Here is a 26,877-nt window from a genome sequence, read left to right on the forward strand (position 1 = left end):
TGCAAAAACCATCAAGCGCTGTGATGAAACTGGCTCTCACGAGGACCGCCACAGGAAAGGTAGACCCAGAGATACCTCTGCTGCAGATGACAAGTTCATTAGAGTTCACTGCATCTCAAATTGCAGCCCAAATAAATGCTTCAGTGTTCAAGTAACAGACACATCTCAACACCAACTGTTTAGAGGAGACTGCGTGAAACAAGCCTTCATGGTTGGATTGCTGCAAAGAAACCACTACTAAAGAACACTAATAAGAGACTTGCTTCGGCCAAGAAACACAAGCAATGGACATTGGACCGGTGGAAATCTGCCCTTTGGTCTGATGAGTCCAAATTTGAGATTTTTGGTTCCAACTGCCGTGTCTTTGTGAGACGCAGAGTAGGTGCACGGATGATCTCTGCCTGTGTGGTTCCCACCATGAAGCATGGAGGAGGAGGTGTGGGAGTGCTTTGCTGGTGACACTGTCAGTGATTTATTTAGAATTCAAGGCACACTTAGCCAGACTGGCTACCACAGTATTCTGCAGCGATACACCATCCAATCTGGTTTACGCTTAGTGGGACGAGCATTAGTTTTTCAACAGGATAATGATCCAAAACACACCTGCAGCCTGTGTAAGGCCTATTTGACCAAGAAGGAAAGTGATGGAGTGCTGCATCAGATGACCTAGTCTCTACAATCACCTGACCTCAGAGTGAAGGAAACACAGCCAACAAGCGCTCAGCATGTTCTTGTGGTCCGCCCACACAATGAACGGATGTTCCGCCCCCTCCAACCAGTGTCTCCACTCCTCCAACACCATCTTCACTGCGAGAAGCTCACAATTCCCCACATCGTAGTTCCTCTCCTGGCATTTAGGCAATGGGAGAAGCCACAGGGATGTAACTTGGGGTCCAGGGCAAAATCCTGGGACAGGACAGCCCCCACTCCCGAAGCATCGGTCTCCACCATGAACTGACGTGACAGATCAGGATGAACCAATATGGGAGCAGTGGTGAAGCGGTGCTTGAGGTCCCAGAATGCCCAGTCAGCAGCTGGGGACCAAGTTGGGAGAGTTGAGTGCAGACAGGGTGGGAAGCCAGGGTGCTGTAACCCCGGATAAAGCACACACACTAGCCTCACTAATACAGTACAGCGCTGCTGTTGTTCAGTGTATGCAGCACAGATGGCTAAAGCATTACCTGAGAACATCTCCCCCTGTACTGTGTAGCCCCTGTCCATCGCTGTCTGGACTATGGTCTCCATGGAAACACTGAGGGGGCTGTGGTAGGTGACCTGCCATCCATAGATCCACCAGACCACATCTACACGTAAAAACACACACACCTCAGACAGGGGTATGTACCTTAGGAAGTATAACATCACATTTAATGACAAAACTACCAACAAAAGACATCAAGAAAGACTAATTCACACGTATTAGATCAGTGATTCCTTCAATGGAGGAATGCTACATTTTGAAAAGCCTTGGATGAGGGAAGGCACATACTTGTTGAACAGCATCCACTGCAGGTCTTTCCTGAAACTACATCAACCAGCAAACAGTCAGCCACACCACAAAACAGACTTTCTTACTGCCAGCTGGTTACAAATGAGTTATTGAACAATGGATATATCACAGTAGACTGTAGCTTGGTCTTGATGGGATAGCTCAGAGCGTCATCTCTTTTCTTGCATTTGTGTTCTATTTGTAGTGGCAACTCCCACATGATCACTACAGTGCTGCTTTCATGGACAGAAACTGTTCTAAACTGAACACCCAGGTGCAGAACACCCCCACCCCAGGGCACTGACTATAAAGGTGGAGAGTGTTACCCATTTTGCAACTGATGACCCCATTCCATTCCATAATCTGTAGGCCCGATTAATTATTTTTTTTAAATTACACACTCACCACAAGTGTGAACGGTGTAGATATTTTAGTCATTTAGCAGATGTTCTTAACCAGAGTGAATTACAGGAGCAATTACAGATTAAGTGCCTTGCTCAAGGGCACAGACATATTTTCTCACCTAGTCAGCGTTGGAATTCCAACCAGCAACCTTTCGGTTACTGGCCCAAAGCTCTTAACCATTAGGCTACCTGCAGAACTCTTCCAGTGGTTTTCCAACCGCCATGATGCAGATCTTAAATAGCTTTAATCTGCAACGCTTGTCTGATAACTTATTTTTATGTAGACAGTGAGCCTCACCTGCTCTCCCTCTGAGCAGCACTGGGCCTCTGAGTGATCCCCCTCGGCAGAGGTCTTTCCTGCCGCTATGGCCTGGTACAGCTTCTTCTTGCTTGGCCCGAGGCAGCTGTAGGTGCTCCATTGGAATACCCTGTCAATGCAGTGCAATTCTGGGTGATAAGAGACAAAAGGGAATTGACAAGGGCTCCACTCCATGACAGGAAGCTATTGAAATGACACATATGACCCACTGATGGAATAAAGTTGCATTAATTATTAAGTGAAATTTGCTTAATTTGTGTACATAAAAAAATAAAACATTACTGTGTAGGAGGCCTATTAATTGAGCTGTTTATTGCTTAACTTACTGTCAGAGCTTCTACATCTAATGTCTAGATACAGTGCATCCAGAAAGTATTCAGACCATTTACTCAGTACTTTCTTGAAGCACATTTGGCAGTGATTACAGTCCAGAGTCTTCTTGGGTATGACACTACAAACTTGGCACACCTGTATTTGGAGAGTTTCTCCCATTCTTCTCTGCAGATCCTCTCAAACACGGTCAGGTTGGATGGGGAGCATTGCTGCACAGCTATTTTCAGGTCTCTCCAGAGATGTTTGATCGGGTTCAAGTCAGGGCTCTAGCTGGGCCACTCAAGGCCACTCACTCCTGCGTTGTCCTGTAGGAAGATGAACCTTACAAAAAAACAATATTTTCCTCAATTCTGACTAGTCTCACAGTCTCTGCCGCTGAAAAACATCCCCACAGCATCATGCTTCACCGTAGGGATGGTGCCAGGGAGTTCAATCTTGGTTTCACCAGACCAGAGAACCTTGTTTCTCATGGTCTGAGAGTCCTTTAGGTGCCTTATGCAAACTGCAAGAGTGCTGTCATGTGCCTTTTATTGAGAAGTGGCTTCCGTCTGGCCACTCTACCATAAAAGCCTGATTGGAGGAGTGCTGAAGAGATGGTTATCCTTCTGGAAGGTTCACCCCCCAGAGAAACTCTGGCGCTCTGTCAGAGTGACCATCGGGTTTTTGGTCACCTCCCTGACCAAGGTCATTCTCCCCCGAATGCTCAGTTTGGCCAGGTGGGCAGCTTTAGGAAGAGTCTTGTTGGTTCCAAACTTCTTCCAATTAAAAATGGAAGCCACTGTGTTCTTGGGGACCTTCAATACTGCAGAAATGTTTTTGGTACCCTTTCCAGATCTGTGCCTCAACACAATCCTGTCTCGGCGCTCTACGGACAATTCTTTCGACCTCATGGCTTGGTTTTTGCTCTGACATGCACTGTCAACTGTGGGACATTATATAGGCAGGTGTGTGCCTTTCCAAATCATGTCCAATCTATTTAATTTACCACAGGTGAACTGCAATCAAGTTGTAGAAACATCTCAAGAATGATCAATGGAAACAGCATGCACCTGAGCCCATTTTCGAGTCTCATAGCAAAGGGTCTGAATACTTATGTAAATAAGGTGTTTCTGTTTTTAAAAACTTTTTTTTTGCTTAGCCACTATGGGTTATTGTGTGTAGATTGATGACGGAAAATAATAATCAACTTTAGAATGAGGAGTAACGTAATGTGTAAAAGGGAAGGGGTCTGAATACTTTCCGAATGCACTGTACATGTACATGCACATCATGACTAAAGTTGCAAAAAACGTTTCTGAAATATGTGCATATGACATGCAGTTTGATTAACATTGACTTTATTGCATGTCTGTTTTAGTTGAGTTTAGTAATGAGACGACTTCAAGTGCAGACCTGAGAGCTATTTTCAAGTTGTTACATGTTAGGACTAGTAGCTGCTAGCTAGGTAGCTGAATAAAGCCATGTTTGGTAACAAACACGGCTTTCATTGAAAGCGGCTACAATGTGGCATTTCCTACAGTAAGTTTACAGAACAGAAGAACTACTTAGCTAGCTAGCTATCAATAACAAAATAATCGAAAAGTAGTAGTAATCTTTTGAACCGAATAATAGCTATTTGAAACATACGGATTGCTCTCAAACGCAGTAGATTGCACGATGATAATATCATAAGGATATGTTAAAGCCTATTTCTTTGGATGTGTAAAAGTAAATCAATATGATTTACAGATTTGAGCATCTGCGCAGCATCTTGCTTAGGTTGACTCTCGTGAATGAGCAGCAATGTTACCAATGGGCGGAAGCGTCTGAAATTTAGCACATCATATCCAATGATGTTAACGGGGTGGCTAAAATAATCCAATGAAAAGCTATTCTGGACAGGATCCGGAAATTACAACAGCCAATCAAAAATAGTTGTCATTGTTAGCTATTAAGGCTTTATACGTATACGACGTTAGCTAGTAGCAAGTTTCAGCAGAAATAAAAAGTGGTTTGTCGGGTACTCGTTTCATTCATTTCTTTCGAGGCCGATTATATTGTGCTTCCCAGAACTTAAAGGTAAATACAACGTCTCAATTATTGATTTATTTATTCTAATATGCAAGTCACCAGTTTGGGAAAATGAGTGGACATTGATGGCCTGCGTCTGCCAACTAACGTTAACTTATCTGTATTAGCTAACTTAGCCAGCAGCTAACATTAACAAATGGTAACTAGCTAGTTGTCTTTTTTTTGTTAACTGTTTGCTTTTTAATTATAAAACACGTGGTTAATGGTTAAACTGGCTAACGTTTGCTCCCAACTTATTCTACATATAGCTACGTAAGTTAACTAGCTACTTTAAGGAGGCTATAGGGCGCTAAAAGTATCGTTAGTTGACATGTGTTCTAAATGACCCATTTGTTTCATTGCACAGAAGATGGCTGCTCCGGATATGCGTCTCAACCACACCATATACATCAACAACCTCAACGAGAAGATTAAAAAAGATGGTTAGATCTGGCTACCCCCCCATTTTTGTTACTATTTTGCCCTCGTGTCTATTTGTTTACCCATCTACCATGCCAACGGCTCCTTGCCTAAACATGTCTTGTTTGTACCCTTTGTCCCCCAGAACTGAAGAAGTCGTTGTACGCCATTTTCTCTCAGTTTGGTCAAATCCTTGACATTTTGGTGGCCCGCTCCCTGAAGATGAGGGGTCAGGCCTTTGTCATCTTCAAGGAGGTCAACAGCGCCTCCAATGCCCTGCGTTCCATGCAGGGGTTCCCATTCTATGACAAACCTATGGTGAGCTACTGCCAATACACATGGTACAGATCAGCTAGCTTTTGCCTGACACATGTTTTATCTAGAGAATGATGATTCTCCAGTATGTAGCCCTGTCCTTTAAATAGTCCTGTCGTCAACTATACCGCTTTCTCGTCACAGCGTATTGGGTACGCCAAAGGGGATTCTGACATCATCGCTAAAATGAAGGGCACCTATGTGGAGCGCGACCGCAAGAAGGAGAAGAGGGTCAAGGGCCCAGAGGCTGCAGGGGCCAAGAAGGGTGTGCCAGGAACCCCTGTAGTACCCATGGGCCCTGGAGTTCCAACACCCATGCCTGTAAGTGTTCTACTGTGAGACAGAACCACCTTTGTAGCCACTGTTAGCCATTGCACGTAAAATGTTTTCTTAAAGACATGTCTATCTAGAATGGCAGATTGTGTTATTCCACATGTATCGCTAATTGATCATGTGGCTGAGTTCATTGAACATTATTTTTTTTTTTTACTGAAGGGAATGCCACCCATGAGCGGGGCTCCTCGTATGATGCAAATGCCAGGGCAGCCCCCTTACATGCCCCCGCCAGGGATGATGCCACCTCCTGGGATGGGCCCTGGGGGGATGCCCCCTGGTGCCATGCTTCCGGGTGGGATGATGCCAGGGCAAATGCCCCACGTCCAGGTATGGATCACGTGTGTTTATTAGTGTTAGTTTATATCTTGTCAGCGCCCTTTTTATTAACTAAACAGCGGGTCTGTTTAGTGGAAAGCTGTGAGTTTGTTTGAAGTTCGTCTTACTGTATAATCTCACTAACTCATTACATTGATAAATGTGATCTTCTTTACCTCCAGGTTGCAGAAAACCCTCCCAACCACATCCTTTTCCTCACCAACCTCCCAGAGGAGACCAACGAGCTCATGCTGTCTATGCTCTTCAACCAGTTAGTACCTCTTCATTGTATCATGTACCTGCTCATGTACTCCTTGGTGCAGTGTGAAAATGTAATGTTTATTTTTCCATGTTCTGTAGTATTGGAACACATCTGTTCTGTTTGCATTTTCCAATATTGTGGTTGTTATCTACTAGTGTTTGTGTATGTTGACAAGTATAGACCCTTGATGTGTGTGTCTCTTTAACAAGTCTGCCTGAAGTTTTGTCCTGATGTTGACTGTTTTCCCACTTCAGGTTCCCTGGGTTCAAAGAGGTGCGTCTGGTACCTGGTCGCCACGACATCGCCTTTGTAGAGTTTGATAATGACGTGCAGGCTGGAGCGGCCAGGGAGGCACTACAGGGCTTCAAGATCACCCAGACCAATGCCATGAAGATCTCATTCGCCAAGAAATAACACACCAGAGAGCTCCTAAATGGTTTACAATCTCACACACACACACACACACACACACACACCAGTGACCTCCTCACCTTACACTATACCAGCACAGAGCTGACTACTAACCTGTCCTTTGCCAAGAAGGCGCAGTGCGTTACTTGTACACACACACACACACACGCGCACACACACACAGAATAACTGGAGATGACTTGCCTTGTGTCTGATTGTAGGGTACCGGCGGTTTAGAGCACAGGCGTAGACAGGCCAGCATTTTGATGATCGCAATGCTGGCGCTAGGCTCAAACGATAACGTGTAAGGAATATATTGGTATAGTGATTTGATGTTAACATAGGACAGCTAGCTGACATTTGCGTATCCATAGCTCTGGTTGAGAACATTTTTAATTCAGTCTGCACCCATTCTTTGAGGATAATATCTGGTGTTCGTATGTAAGTATATTTACATTTTTACTTTTTGTATGTTGTAAAAGCATTGCACCCGGGGTCTGTTTCACCCAGACATTGTACCTGGAGCGTTTCTGTTTGATTAAAACCTGCCTTTTCTAATGACTAATGCTGTGGGTGTTTTCTGCTTTTATGTCTGGGGAGACGCCAGGGGCTGTATTGTAAACAAAACTATGGAGCAAACCGGGCCGGGTTGGCTTAGATTGACAACTATATATTGTGTCAATGTTTTATTGAAAACAAATACATTTGTTCAATGAGCACTTCTCTCATACGTTGTTGGTTAACTAGCAAATGTTGTATATTATAAACGCCTCCAAACCACCTACGATTCCCCGCATGGCAGCGTCTCATTGTTGCTAGCTGACTGTTCAAAATCGTAACACATGTCTGCCGGCTCCATCGATGCGCGTATCTTTTTTGTAATGTCGGCCAACTTGTCTTATGATTTAAGCCTTTCCTTCTCGAGCACAATTTAATATTACATGGAGAAGAGGGACCTGGGCTTCTATCCACAAAAGCATCTCGGTAGGAGTGCTGATCTGGGGTGAGGTTTGCCTTCTAGATCATGACTGATTTTATATGGACAGATCCTAGATCAGCACTCCTACTCTAATATGCTTTGTGGATACAGCCCCAGGTCTTAGTTCCGAACACTTATTTTGAGATGTTTGTTACACATGGCCCCAGATATGGGTTCTTGCGCATTAATGTCTCTAGACTAGAGATGTAATTATATCTATAGTGGTTCAAACGGCCTACTGTAACTTCATGAACCAGTGTTTCAGTATCAAAACCACCACTATGGCTGCAATGATGATGATTAACACCCTGATGAGGGCAGTGTTTATCAGTGTTTTCCATGACGTGTAGTGTAACCACATTGAATGATAGTGGACTCTCGTGCCAAAAGCCAGTTTCAGCATGGGCAGTGCCATTGAGGTCTTTCACCATTTTGAAGTAGTGAACTTGGTAGGCCTTCCTATGGGTTAAGGAAGGATAACCTGGATAAAATTATCAGGAGGGATCAGCCTATAGAGAATGATGAAGGCCTCTAGTGGCCAAAAGACTAACACCGGCAGCGCCATTGAAGGCTTCCACCATTTGAACGTCAACTGGGTGGGACTTTCAACTTCATTGGCTGATCCCTCCTGGTGACCCTGTTGGAGGCATGTCCAACTGGGTCATCAGGAGGGATCAGCCAATTGTGAAGAAGAAAATGGACTAAGGATGTGCAGAGCCTTTCAGGCTGTCAGACACTACAATGGCACAGATATAATAATGAGGCCTCTTTCCATCTCTATGGATCAGCCAATGAATTATACTTGTGAGCAAACCTTCCGTAACAATAAATTGCCAACCTTGGCTTCATACCTGTTCAAACATCCCACTCCAGCTGGCAATATGTACCCTTTCAGTTTGTTTACCATCTCATAGAAGTAGTAGTAGAAGAAGAAGATAGACATCAAAATGTCGATGCCCAGGCTCTCACAGACACTATAATGGGACAGATACAATGTTGTGTCCTCTATGTGTCTAACTAATGCAGTGAGAAATATTATGCTTTTCCCAACATGTTGCAGTAGGCGGACTGGTGGGACTGTAGTCCAAACTTTGATTTGGCCTCTTGTCTGCACTTTTGCACTCCCCTTGATAATTCTGCAATCAATTAAAACAATTTGGGATAACGTTTCCATTTGATTATTATAACCTATAAAGTAATGCGATTTCTTTCTGGAGCGTTGCGTCATAATCAAATGGCTCTGCGCTACCACGTAAATCATCATTGCTGACTCACTCTCTGCCCTTTCTGGCCTCAGCCACTGCAGTTTCATCTAATTCCTAGCATGAATCGGACAGCAATGCCTGGATGGCCCATTTCATCAATGCTATTTTCCCTTTGTGCTCACTTCGTTTAAAGAAGTTTTGGAGATTTAATTTAAGACGTTTCCTCTTTGAATGTCTTTAGCATTGATTGTGTCTGTGAGTAGGTGGGCTGTGAGCCGATAAATCAGCACAACCTACTTTTTCATTTTTTCAAATTGCCGCTGTCTTGGAGCTAGAATTGGGAACATGTACACTGTGCTAATGCCAATATAAAAATAAAGAGTAACTGAGAGCATTGTACACTACGGCGAACTTAGCAAATTAGGCATTTGTGGTAAATACATGGGAGCTGCCATCCTTATGCACCTTCGCCATTAAGCCTTTTTTTTTCTTTACTTACCCAGAGTCAGATGAACTCATGGATACCATTTTTATGTTTGAAGGAAGTTGAAGGTCGCTTCTAGAGCTACTACTAGCTGTTCTTGTAGACTTCCAGTATTGCGCTAACACTATTAGCCTTGGCTCCAGAAACGACCTTCAACTTTCTACAAACTTGCATTCAGTGACATAAAAATGATTGATGGAGTTTATTACACAATTAAAAGCAGTAGACTGCTCCAGCCAGAGACAACATTACACACGTTTAAACATTATCGAGGATAAAAACACAATGAAGCCCAGAGAATTATTTCCATTGTGGTCCTCATCAAGTTCATTTGACTCTGGGTATGTCGAAAAAAGGTCTTAGTTGCCAAAACGTCGTATTATGCCTTTAATGACCGCTGATCTGAAAGGTCTTGATAAGAAGGAAGCAATGAGTGGGGTTCACAGGATGACAGAAAGGACAGAAGAACAGTTGGATAACAAAGAAAACACTTTATCACGTACGAACCTTCTTCCTATACGTGCAATGAGTGAAAGCATGACCGTGTTTATCTCAATTCTACAAGGACAACACATATGCATTTTAGTCCAGTGCTGTATGTTGGTTATCTTTGAACGCGGCAGGTGATCTTCTAAACGCATATATACAGAAGTTTTACACTCCAAATGTCATGGCCTCATGTCCATCGGTTCACCCCTTATAGCCCTATATGGTGCTACCTTGTGGTGTACCGTGGCCAAATTTGAATGCAACAACTAATCATTCTCAATTCAGGAGTCAATCTGATTTATGGGTCATGAGAATAAAAAATAAAACAGTTATTTTAGCATTAGCATATGTGCTAATGTGCATCTATAGGTATAGTGCAGCCATGTTTGAGTGCAGCAAAAAAAATATAAACCATTAAAGACTGATGTAATAAGTCTAAATACAAAATCTGGAGTGGATCTGAAGTATGGTTCATGTGGAGAAGATGATTGCAGATGATTTTGAGCATTAACGTTACATATGAATGAGTTGTTAATAGTTTCCCTTTTTTTTATATATCAATACCTTTATTCAGGGTGGTTCATCATATTAGCGATTGCAAGTTTCAAGTTGATAGGGCCCTAGGAAGTAGATTTACAGTGGTTTCAATGGACATGTGAAATCTGATTTTTGATATGTCATTAACTCAGCTATCTTTTGACCATTCCCTTAGTTTTTCTCAAACTAAGTTAAGACATGTACTTTGGGCCTACATTTCAATTTGGTGTTATTTGGGTCACGAGAATAAGTATTTTAAAGTATTATTTTTTTAGCATTTTAGCATATGTGCTAATATGCATCTACTAAAGTATTCAGACCTCTTGACTTTTTCCACATTTTCTTACTTTACAGCCTTATTGTAAAATAGATTACATTTTTTTCCCCCTCATCAATCTACACATCAATCTATACCCCATAATGACAAATCAAAAACAGGTTTTTAAAAATGCTTACTAGTTTATAAAAAAATAACATTTACCAAAGTATTCAGACCCTTTATTCAGTACTTTGTTGAAGCACCGTTGGCACCATACAGCCTCGACGCTACAAGCTTGGCACACCTGTATTTGGGGAGTTTCTCCCATTCTTCTCTGCTGATCCTCTCAAGCACTGTCAGGTTGGATGGGGAGCGTTGCTGCACAGCTATTTTCAGGTCTCTCCAGAGATGTTCGATCAAGTTCAGGTCCGGGCTCTGGCTCGACCACTCAAGGACATATATATATATATACAATACCAGTCAAAAGTTTGGATATCAAAACTGAAATAACACATATGTAATCATGTAGTAACCAAAATAGTGTTAAAGTAGCCACTGTTTTCCTTGATGGCAGCTTTGCACACTCTTGGCATTCTCTCAACCAGCTTCATGAAGTATTCATTCACCTGGAATACATTTGAGTTAACAGGTGTGCCTTATTAAAAGTTTATTTGTGGAATTTATTTCCTTTTTAATGTGTTTTAGTCAATCAGTTGTGTTGTGACAAGGTAGGGTTGGTATACAGAAGATAGACCCATTTTGTAAAATACCAACTCCATACTATGTCAAAAACAGCTCAAATAAGCAAAGAGAAACGACAGTCAATCATTACTTTAAGACATGAAGGTCAGTCAATGTGGGAAAAAAAACAGTTTCTTCATTATGATGAAACTGGCTCTCATGAGGACCACCACAGGAAAGAAAGACCCAGAGTTACCTCTGCTGCAGAGGATAATGTAACGATCGTCGTAGGTGGAAGAAGGCGAGGACCAAGGTGGAGCGTGGTACATGTTCATAATTATTTTAATAGAACACTGAAAAAAACAACAACGCAAACGAACGAAACCGAAAATGTTCTGTCTGGTACAGATACGAAACAGAAAACAACTATCCACAACTCAAGGTCAAAACCAGGCAGCCTAAGTATGGTTCTCAATCAGAGACAACGATTGACAGCCGCCTCTGATTGGGAACCATACCAGGCCAAACACATAGAAACAAACAAATCACTCCCTGACCAACCTAAAATAGAGACATAAAAAAAGGAACTAAGGTCAGGACGTGACAGATAAGTTCATTAGAGTTGCCAGCCGTCAGAAATTGCAGCCCAAATAAATGCTTCACAGAGTTAAAGTAACAGACATATCTCAACATCAACTGTTCAGAGAAGACTGCGTGAATCAGTCCTTCATGGTCAAATTGCTGCAAACAAACCACTATTAAAGGACACCAATAAGAAGAAGAGGCTTGCTTGGGCCAAGAAACACGAGCAATGGACATTAGACAGGTGGAAATCTGTCCTTTGTTCTGATGAGTCCAAATTTGAGATTTTTGTTTCCAACCGTCGTGGGTATGACGTTACAAGCTTGGCACACCTGTATTTGCTGCATCTGTGAGACGCAGAGTAGGTGAACGGATGATCTCTGCATGTGTGGTTCCCACCATGAAGCATAGGGGAGGAGGTGTGATGGTGTGGTAGTGATTTGCTGGTGACACTGTCTGTGATTTATTTAGAATTCAAGGCACACTTAACCAGACTGGCTACCACATCTTTCTGCAGCGATACACCATTCCATCTGGTTTGCAGTTAGTGGGACTATCATTTGTTTTTCAACAGGACAATGACCCAACACACACCTCAAGCCTATATAATGGCTTGAAGAAGGAGAGTGATGGAGTGCTGCATCAGATGACCTGGCCTCTACAATCACCCGACCTGAACCCAATTGAGATGGTTTGGGAGGAGTTGGACTGCAGAGTGAAGGAAAAGCAACCAACAAGTGCTCAGCATATGTGGGAACTCCTTCAAGGCCTTTGGAAAAGTATTCCTCGTGAAGCTTGTGGCTACTTTGAAGAATCTCAAATATATTTAGATTTGTTAAACACTTTTTTGGTTACTACATGATTCCATATGTGTTATTACATAGTTTTGATGTCTTCACTATTATTCTACAACGCAGAAAATAGTAAAAATAAAGAAAGAACCCTTGAATGAGTAGGTGTGTCCAAACTTTTGACTGGTACTATAGCTAATTCCACTTTGACATTATGGGCTATTGTGTGTAGATCAGTGACACAACATATAAATGGAATCCATTTTTAATTCAGGCTGTAACACAACAAAATGTGGAAAAAGTCAAGGGGTATGAATATTTTCTGAAGGCACTGTATTAGCCCAAAACATGATAGATTTCTGAAATAGTCAGATGTGTCCATATCACACAAAAGTTAATTGTCATTTGGGTACATTTAGGAATATAATAATGGTGTCCCAGTTTATCAAACCTGCTATCCCAGTCTTCCAAATGCGTTCTGAAAATATGGTTTTGACTCAGTGTACACAAATAGGTGTGACATGCCTCATGTGAATATGTTAACATGAGCTTTTTTGTGTGATTAGGAAACATCTTGAGGACTTCAGAAATGTATCTTGTGTCAGGCTTACAGTATATCGATCAAATCAATCAAATGTATTTTTCAGCAGATGTTACAAAGTGCTGATACAGAAACCCAACCTAAAACCCCAAAGAGCAAGCAATGCAGATGTAGAAGCACGGTGGAAAAACTCCCTAGAAAGGCAGGAACATAGGAAGAAACTGAGAGAGCAACTAGGCTCTGAGGGGTGGCCAGTCCTCTTCTGGCTGTGCCGAGTGGAGATTATAAGAGTACATGGCCATTAAGGCCAGATCGTTCTTCAAGATTTTCAAATGTTCATAGATGACCAGCAGGGTCAAAGAATAATCACAGTGCTTGTAGAGGGTGCAACAGGTCAGCAACTCAGGTGTAAATGTCAGTTGGCTTGTCATAGCCGACTATTTAGAGGTCAGAACAGCAGGTACGGAACAGAGGGAGAGCGAGGGAGAGAGAGAGAGAGAGGGAGAGAGAGATGGGAGAATTAGAGGGAACATACAGGACACCAGATAAGAGTACATAGCCATTAAGGCCAGATCGTTCTTCAAGATGTTCAAACGTTTATAGATGACTTACAGGGTGAAATAATAATCACAGTGGTTGTTGAGGGTGCAACAAGTCAGCACCTTAGGAGTAAATGTCAGTTGACCTTTCATAGCCGAACATTCAGAGGTCGAGACAGTAGGTGTGGTAGAGAGGGAGAGAGAGAGAGCGAGAGTGAGAGAGAGAGAGAGAGAGAGAGAGAGAGAGAGGAGAATTAGAGGAAGCATACAGTACTTAAGATCACACAAGACACCAGATCAGACAGGAGAATTACACCAAATAGGACAGACTGACCTTAGCCCCCAGCACTTAGACTATTGCAGCGTAGATACTGGAGATATCAACAACAGACCACCAACTTACTACCTGTGACAAGGCTGAGTATTGCCCACAAAGATTTTCCTCGACACACAAGCCTGAGGGGGAGCAAAACCAGACAGGAAGATCACGTCAGTGACTCATCCCACTCAAGTCGAGTATAGCGAAAAAATCCTGTCATCACGTGATGCACACCTCCTAGGGACGGCATGGGAGAGCACTAGTAAGCCAGTGACTCAGCGATCATAATAGGGTCAGAGCCAGAGAATCCCAGTGGAGAGAGGGGAGCCCGGCCAGGCAGAGACAGGATGGTTCGAGATGAGTCTTCAGTAAAGACTTAAAGGTAGAGCCCGAGTCTGCGTCTCTCACGTGGATAGGCAGACCATTCCATAATAATGTAACTCTATAAAAGGAAGCCCTGCCTCCAGCTGTTTGCATAGAAATTCTAGAAGCAATTTGGAGGACTTTGTCTTGTGATCACAGCGTACATATAGGTATGTACGGCAGTGCCAAATCAGAGAGATAGGTAGGAGCAAGGTCATGTAATGCTATGTAGGTTAACAGTAAAATCTTTAAATCAGCCCTAGCTTTAACAGGAAGCCAGTGTAGAGAGGGTAGCTCTGGAGTATAATGATCACATGGTTCTAGTCAAGATTCTAGCAGCCTTATTTAGCACTAACTGAAGTTTATTTAGTGATTTATCCATGTAGCCGGAGAGTAGACCATTGCTGTAGCCTAATCTAGAAGTGACAGAAGCATGCCCTTGAAATGTTTTTGGGATGTTCGTCAAAAGAGAGATCAGGGTCAAGAGTAATGCCAAGGTCCTTCACAGTTTTGTTTGGGATGACTCTACAACCGTCAAGATTAATTGTCAGATCAAACAACACATCTCTTAGTTTCTTGGGCCCTAGAACTAGCATCTCTGTTTTCTCCGAGTTTAAAATGAAAACATTTGTCGCCGTCCGCTTCTTTATGTCTGAAACACAGGCTTTCAAGGTAGACAATTTTGGGACTCCCCCATGTTTCATCGAAATGTACAGCTGTGTGTCGTCTGCATAGCAGTGAAAGTTGACATAGAATATACAGTGAAAACAATAGTGGCCCTAAAACTGAACCTTGACGAATGACAAAACTTACCTTTGATTTGTCAGAGGACAAACCATCCACAGAGACAAACGTATATTTTTCCCGACAGGTAAGATCTAAACCAGGCAAGAACTTGTCCGTGTCGACCAATTAGGGTTTCCAATCTCACCAAAAGAATGTGGTGATTGATGGTGTCAAAAGCGGCACTAAGGTCAAAGAGAAGTAGGACAGATGCACAGCCTTGGGCTGATGCCAGAAGAAGGTAATTTACTACCTTCACGAGTGTGGTCTCAGTACTATGATGAGGTCTAAAACCAGACTGGAGTGTCTCGTGTATATTATTCGTCTTCAGGAAGGCAGTGAGTTGTTGTGCAACAGCTTTTTCTCAAATGTTTGAGAGGAATGGGAGATTCAGTGTACTGTAGGACAATAGTTTTTTTTAAATGTTCCAGGTCAAGGTTGGGCTTTTTCAGGATAGACTTTATTACTGCCACTTTTAGTGAGTTTGTACACTTCCAGAGGACAGGGAGCCGTTTATAATGTCCAACATAGGAGGGCCAAGCACAGGATGTAGCTCTTTCAGTAGTTTAGCTGGAACAGGTTCCAGTAGGCAGCTGGAAGGTTTAGAGGCCATGATTATTTTCGTGAATGTGTGGAGAGATACAGGATATAAAACACTTGAGTGTTTCCATTGATCCTAGGTCCTAGCAGTTCTGTGCAGACTCAGGACAACTGAGTTTTAGAGAAATATTCAAAGAGGAGTCTGTTATTTGCTTTCTAATGATCATTATCTTTTCGTCAAAGAAGTTCATGAACTCATCTCTGCTGAAGTGAAGGCCATCCACACTTGGGGAATGCTTATTTTTAGTCAGTTTTGCGACAGTATCAAAACTAAATGTTGGCTGATCGAGCAGCAGTGAGGGCTTTTCGATATTGCATGATACTGTCTTTCCAAGCTTGTCGCAAGACTTCCAGTTTGGTAGAGCGCCATTTCAGTTCCAATTTTCTGTAAGCTTGCTTTAGAGCTCAGGTGTTTTCTGTTTACCAGGGAGTTCGTTTCTTGTGACAAATGTTTTTTGTTTTTAGAGGTGCGACTGCATCTAGGGTGTTACACAAGGCAAAGTTTAGATCCTCGGTTAGGTGGTTAACTGATTTTTGTACTCCAATGTCTTTGGGTAGGTGGATGGAGTCTGGAAGGGCATCTAGGAATTTTTAGGTTGTCCGAGAATTTATAGCGTGACTTTTGATAATCCTTAGTTGGGGTCTGAGCAGATTATTTGTTGCGATTGCAAACGTAAAAAGATGTTGGTCCGATAGTCCAGGATTATGAGGAAAAACATTTAGATCCACCATATTTTTTTCCTATGGGACAAAACTAGATTTATGTTGGATAGATGTCAAAAGATGTAACAGAAGATGGAAATGAACTAAGTGCCCCACTTATTCCAAAAATCACGCTATAGTGTGGCCATCTTTGAATGCATCAACATTATTTTTTTCAAACTCTTTAGGGACTATTGTGTCCAAAGACCACATTTGGAGTGAATCTAACTTTCAGTCCATGAGAAGATGATTCTTTATGATTCTTTTAAGCATTAGCGTTGCATAGTCAAAAAGTGAATTGATAATAGTCCGTTTCGGTTCCATTCTTTTTGACGAAGTTGCTCATGGCCTCTAGTTTCTGTGTGCCGAATTAGAAAAAAGGTTACCAATCTATGCTTTGGTTATTTGACCATGTCAAAAAAATTGAGATTTCAGATAATAATAATTGGTGAACCCCTAATTAAAAACTATTAATTCATAGCACTGGGAGCTAGCCAGACAAGGCCTTTTATGGGTATTTTTAGCACACCGGTGGTCACTGGCTTTGTATTGGTGTCCTACTGTCAATAAATAATTTGTTTTCTTTCCAGGACAGCTTTGCTCCCGCAAAACTATAAATGTTTCACTGCTCTCTATCTTTAACGGTAGCTGTTCAAAAGTGTGTAGTTCATAAAGCGTCTTAAGTGCTTGTGGTTAAATTTTAGATCATTCCAAGGCAACATCAACCACACTGTTTAACCTGTGCTTATGACACATTTATGGTTATGAACCATATCACTTGAACCAAGTTTGTTTATTCATCAGTTAGAATTGGTGGACCCATGATTTTTTCCCTGGTTTAGCCAGAGCAGGCCCTTAAAAAGATAGTGGAGTGTAATTGCTAGTCAAGAAGGAGCACCTTCCCCTCTCCAAATGGATTTAAGAAGGGAGAGCAGAGCGACTTGTGAATTAAGCTTGAAAGGGTTCATTTAGGCCTGTACCATCAACTGTATCCAGTGCAAACAAGGGCCTCCTGTTGTCGACTTCCACTGTTCCCTGAATAATTGTCTTTAGGTCAGCTCTTCAGTGTACACAAAATGCTTATTCTTCTGCAGTTTCCCAAGCTTTTCCACACTCCCTTATTTTGCCTTGAGAAAGCGCTGACCTTAGCCGCTCGGGCACTGTGTGTGTGTGTGTGTGTGTGTGTGTGTGTGTGTGTGTGTGTGTGTGTGTGTCAGTGTCCCATGCTCTTGGCGACATGCCACTCCCTATTCACTACACTGGGATCTTTCAGCCGAGGCAACTTATCCGCCATCTGCGTGGGACATCTCCAAGCACATCTACGTATATTAAGATCAGAACATCAATAGCATTCCAAAGACAATAACAGTTTAGGCTAACCCTGAATTAAGTAAATCACCTTTTTATGTTTAAGGAGTGTTTACTGTAGGCTACTCCTGTCCTGTTGAAGGGTCTTTCACACAAAGCCTACTGCTCATCTCTGTAGGGCTTGCTGTGTCATTGGGGAGTACTGGTTGGCCATCACTCACTATCCAGAGTAAATCTATCTGTGGCTGTAGCCCTCTTCAAAGCACTCTGGGCGTTCTCATGCTTTGACACTCAACAGTAAACTGGCTAATGTGATTGTGCACATTTGTTATTGCTTTGAAGTGAAGTAGATTATGAAGATAATTGAATGGTCATATAGCGACAACTAGACCTATTATAAGGATAGCCTAGATCCTGTTGAAAACAGCCTCCAACGATGCATGGACCCTATATATACACATCCTTCAGTTGTGCCCATCAAATGTCCTAAAAGATCATCAGTTAGAACGACTATGTGGTTCAAGTCGTAGATAGTCAAGGGCCCCTTAAAGACCTCTCATTACTTATGTATGTGTCATTAAGACGGTCACCATCAGATGGCACCAACCACCCAACCACTAATGTTGGGTATTCAAAGCAATTATTGACCGAGTCACTTTGTACATTCAGCTGGCAGTGTAGATGATAACAACAGGCCCTTCACTCTTCACCAGGTGCCAACATAATGTAGAAACGACCTGCAGATCGCTTCATTCTGGAGGGAGAGAGGGAGGATGATTCAAATTCAGCACATGTCTCGGGGTCACTGCTGCTCTATGCTAATGAGCACAGAGCGCTTCAAGAGCCCTCTGTTCTGTCCACGGGTCGCGGCGCAGCACGTGGCAACGGAGATACTAGGCCTACTGGTTGCCAGGGGCGTCAGCGTAAGCAACAAGTCCATCCCTGCTCTCACAGAGAAGGGAGAGAAAGAGAGGGGGAGGACTGGGGTCACTAAAATTGGCTCATTATATTTCAGGCATGAAGCGGACACATTGTCCTGTAGTCTTGGTTCCAACGGACGCGCGGACAGGAACTAGATGGACAGTGGAAAATATTTACTGGAACTAGTGCCAAAATGCAAAAAGACGCAACCCACACTTCTCTTTCATTTTATGCTTCTCATCCATTTGTATAAAATGGATTCAACGTCAAGATGCCTACATACAACGCTACCTTTATGCACATACAGGACACTGGATGCTTTGGGTAGTTGACGTGACACCCCTTTTTTTTTACCATGATGTCAAACACAAATATAACAAATTAAATTGGCTAAAATCACAATAGCCTATAATACTAAAAGCTTTTCTTTTTTTTACTTGGATCATTTGTAAATTCATGCATGATTTGTTTTATAACTATTTTTAACCAAACTTGACAATTGTCCAATGGTGTGACTGTCCCAGGTAAGGTTTTGGAACATTGAACTTAAGTAAATTAATTAAAAAAAAATGAATAACATTCCCTTCACCATTTCAGTTACCATTTTAGTTAAATTTCAAGAGAGTCTATTCATGACATTTCCAAATAGTTCTGATTGATAACATTTTGACCCTAAAAGTAATGTCCACTTGGTGTGTGACACAATTCTGTGATTTAACAACAAGTCAGCATTTGGGCACCATTGCACCGGGGAGGGTTCTCTTGCAAGAAGGAAGTACAGAACAGATGGCTGGAGCACATGGCATGAACAGGTTGTAAGCTTTATAAGAAATATTTAGCAAAATATTGCACTTATCTGCCATTGTCATAAAAGGGTACATTTCTTAGTGTGACAGTTTTTGAATGTACAGTACCAGTCAAAAGTTTGGACACATCTACCCATTCCAGGGGTTTTCTTTATTTTTACTATTTTATACATTGTAGAATAATAGTGATGACATCAAAACTAAGAAATAACACATATGGAATTATGTAGTAACCAAAAAAGTGTTAAACAAATCTAAATATATTTTATATTTGAGATTCTTCAAAGTAGCCACCCTTTGCCTTGTTTGCAGCTTTGTACACTCTTGGCATTCTCTCAACCAACTTCATGAGGTAGTCACCTGGAATGCGTTTCAATTAACAGGTGTGCCTTGTTAAAAGTTAATTTGGGGAATTTCATTCCATCTTAATGCGTTTCAGCCAATCAGTTGTGATGTGTGAAATTAGGGATGGTATACAGAAGATAGCCCTATTTGGTAAAATACCAAGTCTATATTATGGCAAGAACAGCTGAAATAATCAAAGAGAAATGACAGTCCATCATTACTTTAAGATATGAAGGTCCGTCAATCCTGAAAATGTCGTGAAAATGCGTGAATCAGGCCTTCATGGTCTAATTGCTGCAAACAAACCACTATTAAAGGACACCAATAATGAGAAGAGACTTGCTTGGGCCAAGAAACACAAGCAATGTACATTAGACCAGTGGAAATCTGTCCTTTGGTCTGATGAGTCCAAATTTGAGATTTTGGGGCATGGCACACCAAATCCAATTTATTGGTCACATACACGTGTTTAGCAGATGTTGGTGCGGGTGTAGCGAAATGCTTGTGCTTCTAGTTCCAACAGTTCCGACGGTGCAGCAATATCATGCACAAAGTAGATGTCCTAACCGACTTGCCAAAACTATAGTTTGTTAACAAGAAATTTGTGGAGTGGTTGAAAACAAGTTTTAATGACTCCAATCTAAGTGTATGTAAACTTCCAACTTTTGCAACTCTCGTGAACGGTGTGGTCAGCATTGTTAGATATAGTAGAATAGTAGAGAATACAGTATATACATATGAGATGAGTAATGCAAGACGTGTAAAGATTTTTAAAGTGACATTATTAAAGTGACTAGTGTTCCATTTATTAAAGTGGCCAAGCTGGTTGAGAGAATGCCAAGAGTGTGCAAAGCTGTCATCAAGGCAAAGGGTGGTTACTTTGAAGAATCTCAAATATAAAATCTATTTGTTAAACACTTTTTTGGTTACCACATGATTCCATTTGTGTTATTTCATAGTTTTGATGTCTTCACTATTAGTCTACAATGTAGAAAATAATAAAAATAAAGAATAACCCTTGAATGAGAAGGTGTGACCAAACGTTTGACTTGTACTGTATATATAACATTATTTATTTTTTTGACAATTGAAGTATAAAAAACAATGGAAACATGTTGTGGATGGCTGCATTGTCAAATGAGTGGCTGTACTGTAAGACCCAAAAAACAACAAGACCCAAAAATAGACCATATAGCCTGAGATTTCCAACAGTGTGACAGCTTTGTTTGCTTGGTGTGAAAGGAAGTTGGTGTCACACCAGAGGAAATAGCTGTCAATCCAGGGGACATAACCAATTAATAAAAGAAATCTGTATTCTGTTGCAATTTTTTATCATTTTAAGTGGTTCTGAGTGCATTATTTATGTATTCATTCGCCCACGCCTGGTTTCTCACTCTTGGCAGGTGAACATTGCTCCGGCGACCTCTGGATCTGTCTCTGCCTTCTGGGTAGAGTCTAGTTATTTTACCTGGCCCCAGTGATGGTGCAGGCAGATATTGGGGGCTGGCTGTGGTGCTCCTATTCCTGGTCCTCACTGCCTGCATTAGACCATCCATCCCCTTGGTCCCTCTCTGTCTATCCTACCAGTGTCACTCCTCCTGACCTATTGGCCTACGTGATCCACCTCGGAGGGCCCCCGTCAGCTTCCCCCTTGCTCTCCAATATACCCGGCTGGCCTCATTCCGAGCAAGACCCAGTCAACCCGTCTGTCTCATGGTCCTCTGATTGCGTTCAGGTGCGGGGCATGGCACGCCTACGCAACATTGCCTGCGGGGCAATAGAACACCTCCTGAGTGGCTTCAGCTGTGGGTTGTTTGGGGCCTACCACTCGTTGCCCACACGTGAGCTTGGGTGTCCTCCATCACTGTTTTTATTTTTTTGTCCACTGCAGACAGCTATATGCCCTGCCAAGCAAGAAGGCAGTAACTTCTCATTTGGTCAAAAATGAGTTCATGTCATTTTTTCTACATTACATGCAAGCTTAATCATGTGGACAAGTATCCTGCCTCTATTGGTGTTGTGTTTTAGACAAAGTGGGGGTCATGTTTGCAGTAACTGCGTAAGGTTACTGTGAAACCAAGGTAAATAAAAGCCATTTTTCTCAGTTACATGCTATGAGCAGTTACTACCTTTTTGCTTGGTTTGGCAGTATATTGGCCCGCTAATACAGGACTAACAAAGGCACAGTGCACTACTTTTGTGAGAGAGAATTTTTTAAAATAATTTATTTTAGGTGGTACTGCAGCATTTCTCAGCACCCCTACTTCCTGCGGCTATGCAGACGTGGGTGCTCTCGCTTTTGGCACAGGCTTATCATTGGAATGTGGGCCTTATCAACTTTAAATGGGAGTTTCTGTGCTGACCATGCGTAACGGGAATCAGGGTTAGATGTTGCAGTGGCTACCACATCCAAGGGAGGTAGCAGGCACACAAATGATCCACTCCTGCTTCAGGGAGATAGCGGCGAAAAAATAACAAAACAGGACTCTTTTGTGTCCCTGCAATTGGAACGAGTAGGCTTCACTTCAAATCCTTTAATGAGGATCCATTACGGATGTTTAGAACGGATGTTTTGAAGAATTTTTACAGTGGTCAGAAACTTCTGAAAGTGTCATTAGTTATGTTTAAACAGTACACTTTGACTGTCTTTTGTGTATTGTCCATCGGTGGGATGTAATGTCTTATGGGGTGAAGCCAATAGCCCAAATGAAAGGAAAAAAACTTGTTGTCTTGGACAATTTAAAAAAAATAATTGTTAAGCATGAAGCAGATAACATTATAGTAATACATAAAGTAAGATCATTGCTTTTTAATCAAGGTTTAGTGTAATCACTGTGAATCTTACCCAAAATGTAATAGCAAGACACTTGGTTATCATCAAGAACACTGTGTTTTTCATTTGAAAAAAAAACCCAACAACATTATTGTCTATTTGGGAATCAATAAACCTTTACATTAACCTAAATTATAATGTAACAACAGAGGGCAACGTCAAGGCACTAAATTGGATATAAACTCAAAATTGAAGGTGACCATATAACATTTTGAGTTGCTTTGACAGAGTTTTAATGAAGTTAAATGAACCGGTGGAATCTGTGTAGTCGTCCAGGCAGGTTTAATTGTAAATGCGCATACGCAGTGACACACACAGACACGAGACGGCTAGAGCTGGAAGAAATTATGTCATGTCCTTTCGTGTACACGCATAATCAAACGATTTTAAACGTCCAATCGTCAGCTGCGGTCCGGCTATGTAAGAATAGCACAGCATAAACACCACATACTTTGCTCAGCCACCCGTTTGGCCACTCTCAAAGTTTAGTGTATTTTCTTCTCTCTCCGATTTGTTTTGCACACAGGCCTGATTGGATTCTGTTAGTAAATACATTCTCCACTACCATAGTAAGTGGTCTCCTAATTGCGCTGAGGTAGTCCCATAGAAACTATTTCAGTTTTCCCGACCAGTTACAGACAGTGCAGACTGTGGCCGATAGCCTACTTAATTGGCACAGCGGCGCTTTGATCTATACCGGATTAACCGAGGCCCGAAATGGGGGTTAGGCCCATTATTCTATTACAGAGTCTAGTTGAATTACACAATATCTAATTTCATGGTCAAATAGGCGAGAGAAATGATTTGAAAAGAGGTTCAATATGCCCATTTTTTTATAGGCTATCAAAAGCCTGCTCATGCAGTTACACTTTTCTACAAGGGTAATTAAAACAGTATAATTTTAATCAATACCTACCTACTCCTTTGTTTAATGGCTCTGTGAGATGGTGAGAGACAGAAAGGAGAGGACAGGCATTCCAGCAACGATGGGAACCCATAGGAACCGTCTAGGGGTGCAAGCGCACAGAACGCGTGCACATAAAAAGAGAAGACGGATATCCCCTGCCTGAGGACACACCCTCCTCGCCCCCCACACACACAGCCTCTCGTCACTGGCTGGCATCCTTTTTCGCCGAGTTCTTCCCCACAGCCGATACGCACAGAGCCTTGCCCGGGACCTGGGTGATTCGGATCCGTAGCCCTGAGCGAAGTAACCACACCGGGTTGGAAAGCCTAAGGAGAGAGTGAGGGACGCAGCATGCAGTGGATAAACAAGAGAGAGTAGAGTCTGGACTGGAAGAGAGGGAGATCCTATTTCATTTGGGTATCAATTTGAGTCCGTGGCGCAAAGAAGGAAAGGGTGTATGCGTATGGGTTTAGTTTTAAGGGCGAGTGCGTTGCGCATAGGAAGAGTGTAATTGGGATGAGAGCTAAAGTCAGGGAGCCAGCAGGTCTGACATTCAAAGCCTCTTAACGGCAGGTGGAGGGAAGATCGACCTGGTGGAGTGAGAGTGTTTTTTTCTTCCGAGGAGAGACCCACCCTGGACACCGCACCAAGAGGGAGAAGCCGGGGAGAGGGGTCGAGGCGGGGCGGGCAGGCAGGAGGAACTCCACAAGGGGAACAATACAAGTTAGGCAATAATGCTTTCTCTCAAGCCTAGTACGAAACGATGAACTGGCGCTTAAAGATAGCCGAGAAAGGGATATTATAGAGAAGAGGGGATACTGCCTCGTTGTTTGTCCTCGATCCTGTGACGTTGAGATGGAGAGAGAAAGTGCGCACGGACGAAATCCGGTTGATTGCTGCAGCGGAGGTGCGAGGAGCTGCGCCAGGACGGAGATGAGGAGAGATCGGCGCTGGAGACAGCAGTGGACCGTGATTTTTCTCATCGCCCTCGCTCTGCAGCCGCAGGTAAGCCGCACCGATTAAGCGCTATTTTTGGCCGTTGTTTAAACCTGCCCTGACTTTTACAGTCGGTGTTTTCTTCCCACATAGTCAATCATTTTGCCCACATTCTACTTCCCTGTTTCTCTGGTCAATATGTCTACCGTTGCTTCTAATAGCGCGGTGCCCACCTGTTGTTGTGCGTCTTAATTGTCTGGTCATCCACTTGTTGCTCCATGGGCGTGTCCTTTCTTCTATAGGCTACATGATCAAACCTTCACCAAGCATGACCTTTCATTACACCAATGTTTGCTATTGGCATTCTAAGACTATTACACTGCAATTGATTTGTTTTCCTGTTGAAGAATGCTAGAAGACCCATCCACGAGGTGCATTGTTTAAACCTGCAGAGGGAAATGTTCTGAACACAGTCTCCTGTGGGCTCTAATGGTGTAAAAATACATCCTTTATGGGAAACAAACAAGCTAAACGTTATGGTGTCTGTGGATGGAGTATGGCTGTCTTCTATGTGTTTACTACTACAGTACACGCACAAGTCAACCTTGTGAACATTATGAACACGATCACACGATGAAAGGGGATTCACGGGAATTGTTGGTCAGTCTGTGTGTGTGTGTGTTGCGTAGGTGTACTTGTAATGTGTGTGTGTGTGTTTATTCACGTGTCTGACAGTCAGTGCCTCCCTTCCTTTCTTCACACAAATGTAGTCCATCCTCTCTCTCTACAGTATGTAAAAGCTCTGCAGACGACCAGGAATAGTCCAGCATAGTATAAATCAAAATCAAATCAAATTTTATTGGTCACGTAAACGTGTTGACCCGTTCGTCTTGTCTTGTCAGGTCTTACCAGCGTCTTATTAAATGATTGCATCTGAGCTTCCTCGAGTGTGCGGCTCTCCTTTCATTTCTCAAGTGTTCTACGTCGCCAGCCAGCACCTCGCCTAAACAGGTGTGCATTTCTTTCGCCTCCACATACACGTGTTTAGCAGATGTGATTGCGGGTGTAGCGAAATGCTTGTGTTTCTAGCTCCAACAGTGCAGTCATATCTAAAAAGTCACATCTAACAACTTCACAACAATACACACAATACACACACATCTAAGTAAAAGTGGAATTAAGAATACATAAATATATGGACAAGCAATGTCAGAGCGGCATAGGCTAAGATACAGTAGAATAGAATACAGTATATACATATGAGATGAGTAATGCAAAAATATGTAAACATTATTCAAGTGATTAGGGTTTCATTTATTAAAGTAGCCAGTGATTTCAAGTCTATGTATATAGGCATCAGCCTGTAATGTGCTAGTGACGGCTATTTAACAGTCTGATGGCCTTGAGATAGAAGCTGTTTTTCTGTCTCTCGGTCACAGCTTTGATGCACCTGTATTGACCTCGCCTTCTGGATGATAGCGGAGTGCATGCAGTGGCTCGAATGGTTGTTGTCCTTGATGATCTTTTTGGCCTTCCTGTGACATCGGGTGCTGAAGATGTCCTGGAGGATAGGTAGTTTGCCCCCGGTGATGCGTTGGGCAGACTACACCACCCGCTGGAGAGCCCTGTGGTTGCGGGAGGTGCAGTTGCCGTACCAGCTGGTGATACCGCCTAACAGGATGCTCTCAATTGTGCATCTGTAAAAGTTTGTAAGGGTTTTAGGTGCCAAGCCAAATTTCTTCAGCCTCCTGAATGGGTGAACCATTTGAGTTTGTCACTGATGTGTATGCCGAGGAACTACCTTATAAGCTACCTTATAGTTGTAATAACTATGTAATAATGACTTTGATTCAAAAACACAACACTCAAACCACTATGACCACATAGAAAACCAATTCACATTCAGTCAAATTGGACATAGGCCTGTCACATTCAAGTTCAAGTTCACACAGACCAAGAGGGAAAGCCTGGAGGTAGAGCGCTGGCTGAATGTGTTCTCTACTCTTCCCCTCCCAGACCCACCCCCAGGCTATGGTTGTCGGCCTAAAAGGGCCCCCAACTGGTGGAGTGACACAACCCTCAGTGCAGGGGCAAGATTAGAACGTTCTGTGTGTGTGTGTGTGTATGTGTGTGTGTGCATTTATGTGAAATGAGAAGCCCATGTGTGTGTGTGTGTGTGCGTGCGCGTGTGTGTGTGTGTGTGTGCGCGCGCGTGTGTGTGTGGACTCATGGACTGGGGTGTGTGTGTTGGGCCAGCGGCCACAGCCGTGTAGCACTGGGGCATGTGAATGATCCACATGGATCTCTGCACCCA

General features: G+C 42.7%; 3 protein-coding genes across 6 annotated transcripts in view; 2 read left to right on the top strand and 1 right to left on the bottom strand.

The window, feature by feature from the left end:
• Positions 1-599: 599 nt before the first annotated feature.
• On the bottom strand, positions 600-2,688 carry LOC118944109. Of its 2 annotated transcripts, XM_036962088.1 has the most exons (4): positions 2,192-2,687; positions 1,490-1,525; positions 1,182-1,304; positions 600-1,034 (listed from the first exon to the last, which is right to left on the bottom strand). In XM_036962088.1, exons 1-4 carry the CDS (start codon positions 2,310-2,312, stop codon positions 805-807), a joined length of 510 nt encoding a protein of 169 aa, XP_036817983.1. In that variant the 5' UTR covers positions 2,313-2,687; the 3' UTR covers positions 600-804. The 2 variants fall into 2 exon arrangements, with proteins under 2 accessions (XP_036817983.1, XP_036817982.1); XM_036962087.1 differs by having other exon boundaries at positions 600-1,304; positions 2,192-2,688.
• Positions 2,689-4,345: 1,657 nt separating this feature from the next.
• Positions 4,346-7,218, top strand: LOC110503553 (U1 small nuclear ribonucleoprotein A). 3 transcript variants are annotated; one of them, XM_021581938.2, is made up of 7 exons: positions 4,346-4,603; positions 4,962-5,037; positions 5,160-5,332; positions 5,474-5,650; positions 5,825-5,992; positions 6,163-6,251; positions 6,497-7,218. In XM_021581938.2, exons 2-7 carry the CDS (start codon positions 4,965-4,967, stop codon positions 6,654-6,656), a joined length of 840 nt encoding a protein of 279 aa, XP_021437613.1. In that variant the 5' UTR covers positions 4,346-4,603; positions 4,962-4,964; the 3' UTR covers positions 6,657-7,218. The 3 variants fall into 3 exon arrangements, with proteins under 3 accessions (XP_021437613.1, XP_021437614.1, XP_036817685.1); XM_021581939.2 differs by having other exon boundaries at positions 4,459-4,603; positions 4,965-5,037; XM_036961790.1 differs by lacking the exon at positions 4,346-4,603 and adding an exon at positions 4,736-4,754.
• A 16,585-nt stretch (positions 7,219-23,803) lies between these two features.
• Positions 23,804-26,877, top strand: part of LOC110503554 (protein jagged-1b) — a 51,967-nt gene continuing 48,893 nt past the window's right edge. Inside the window, exon 1 of the mRNA XM_036961810.1 lies at positions 23,804-24,632. Coding sequence (XP_036817705.1) covers positions 24,483-24,632 — 150 coding nt within the window. The 5' untranslated portion in view covers positions 23,804-24,482. The remainder of the gene's footprint in view (positions 24,633-26,877) is intronic.

Source organism: Oncorhynchus mykiss, chromosome 24 (genome assembly GCF_013265735.2).
Source record: "Oncorhynchus mykiss isolate Arlee chromosome 24, USDA_OmykA_1.1, whole genome shotgun sequence".
NCBI lineage: Eukaryota > Metazoa > Chordata > Actinopteri > Salmoniformes > Salmonidae > Oncorhynchus > Oncorhynchus mykiss.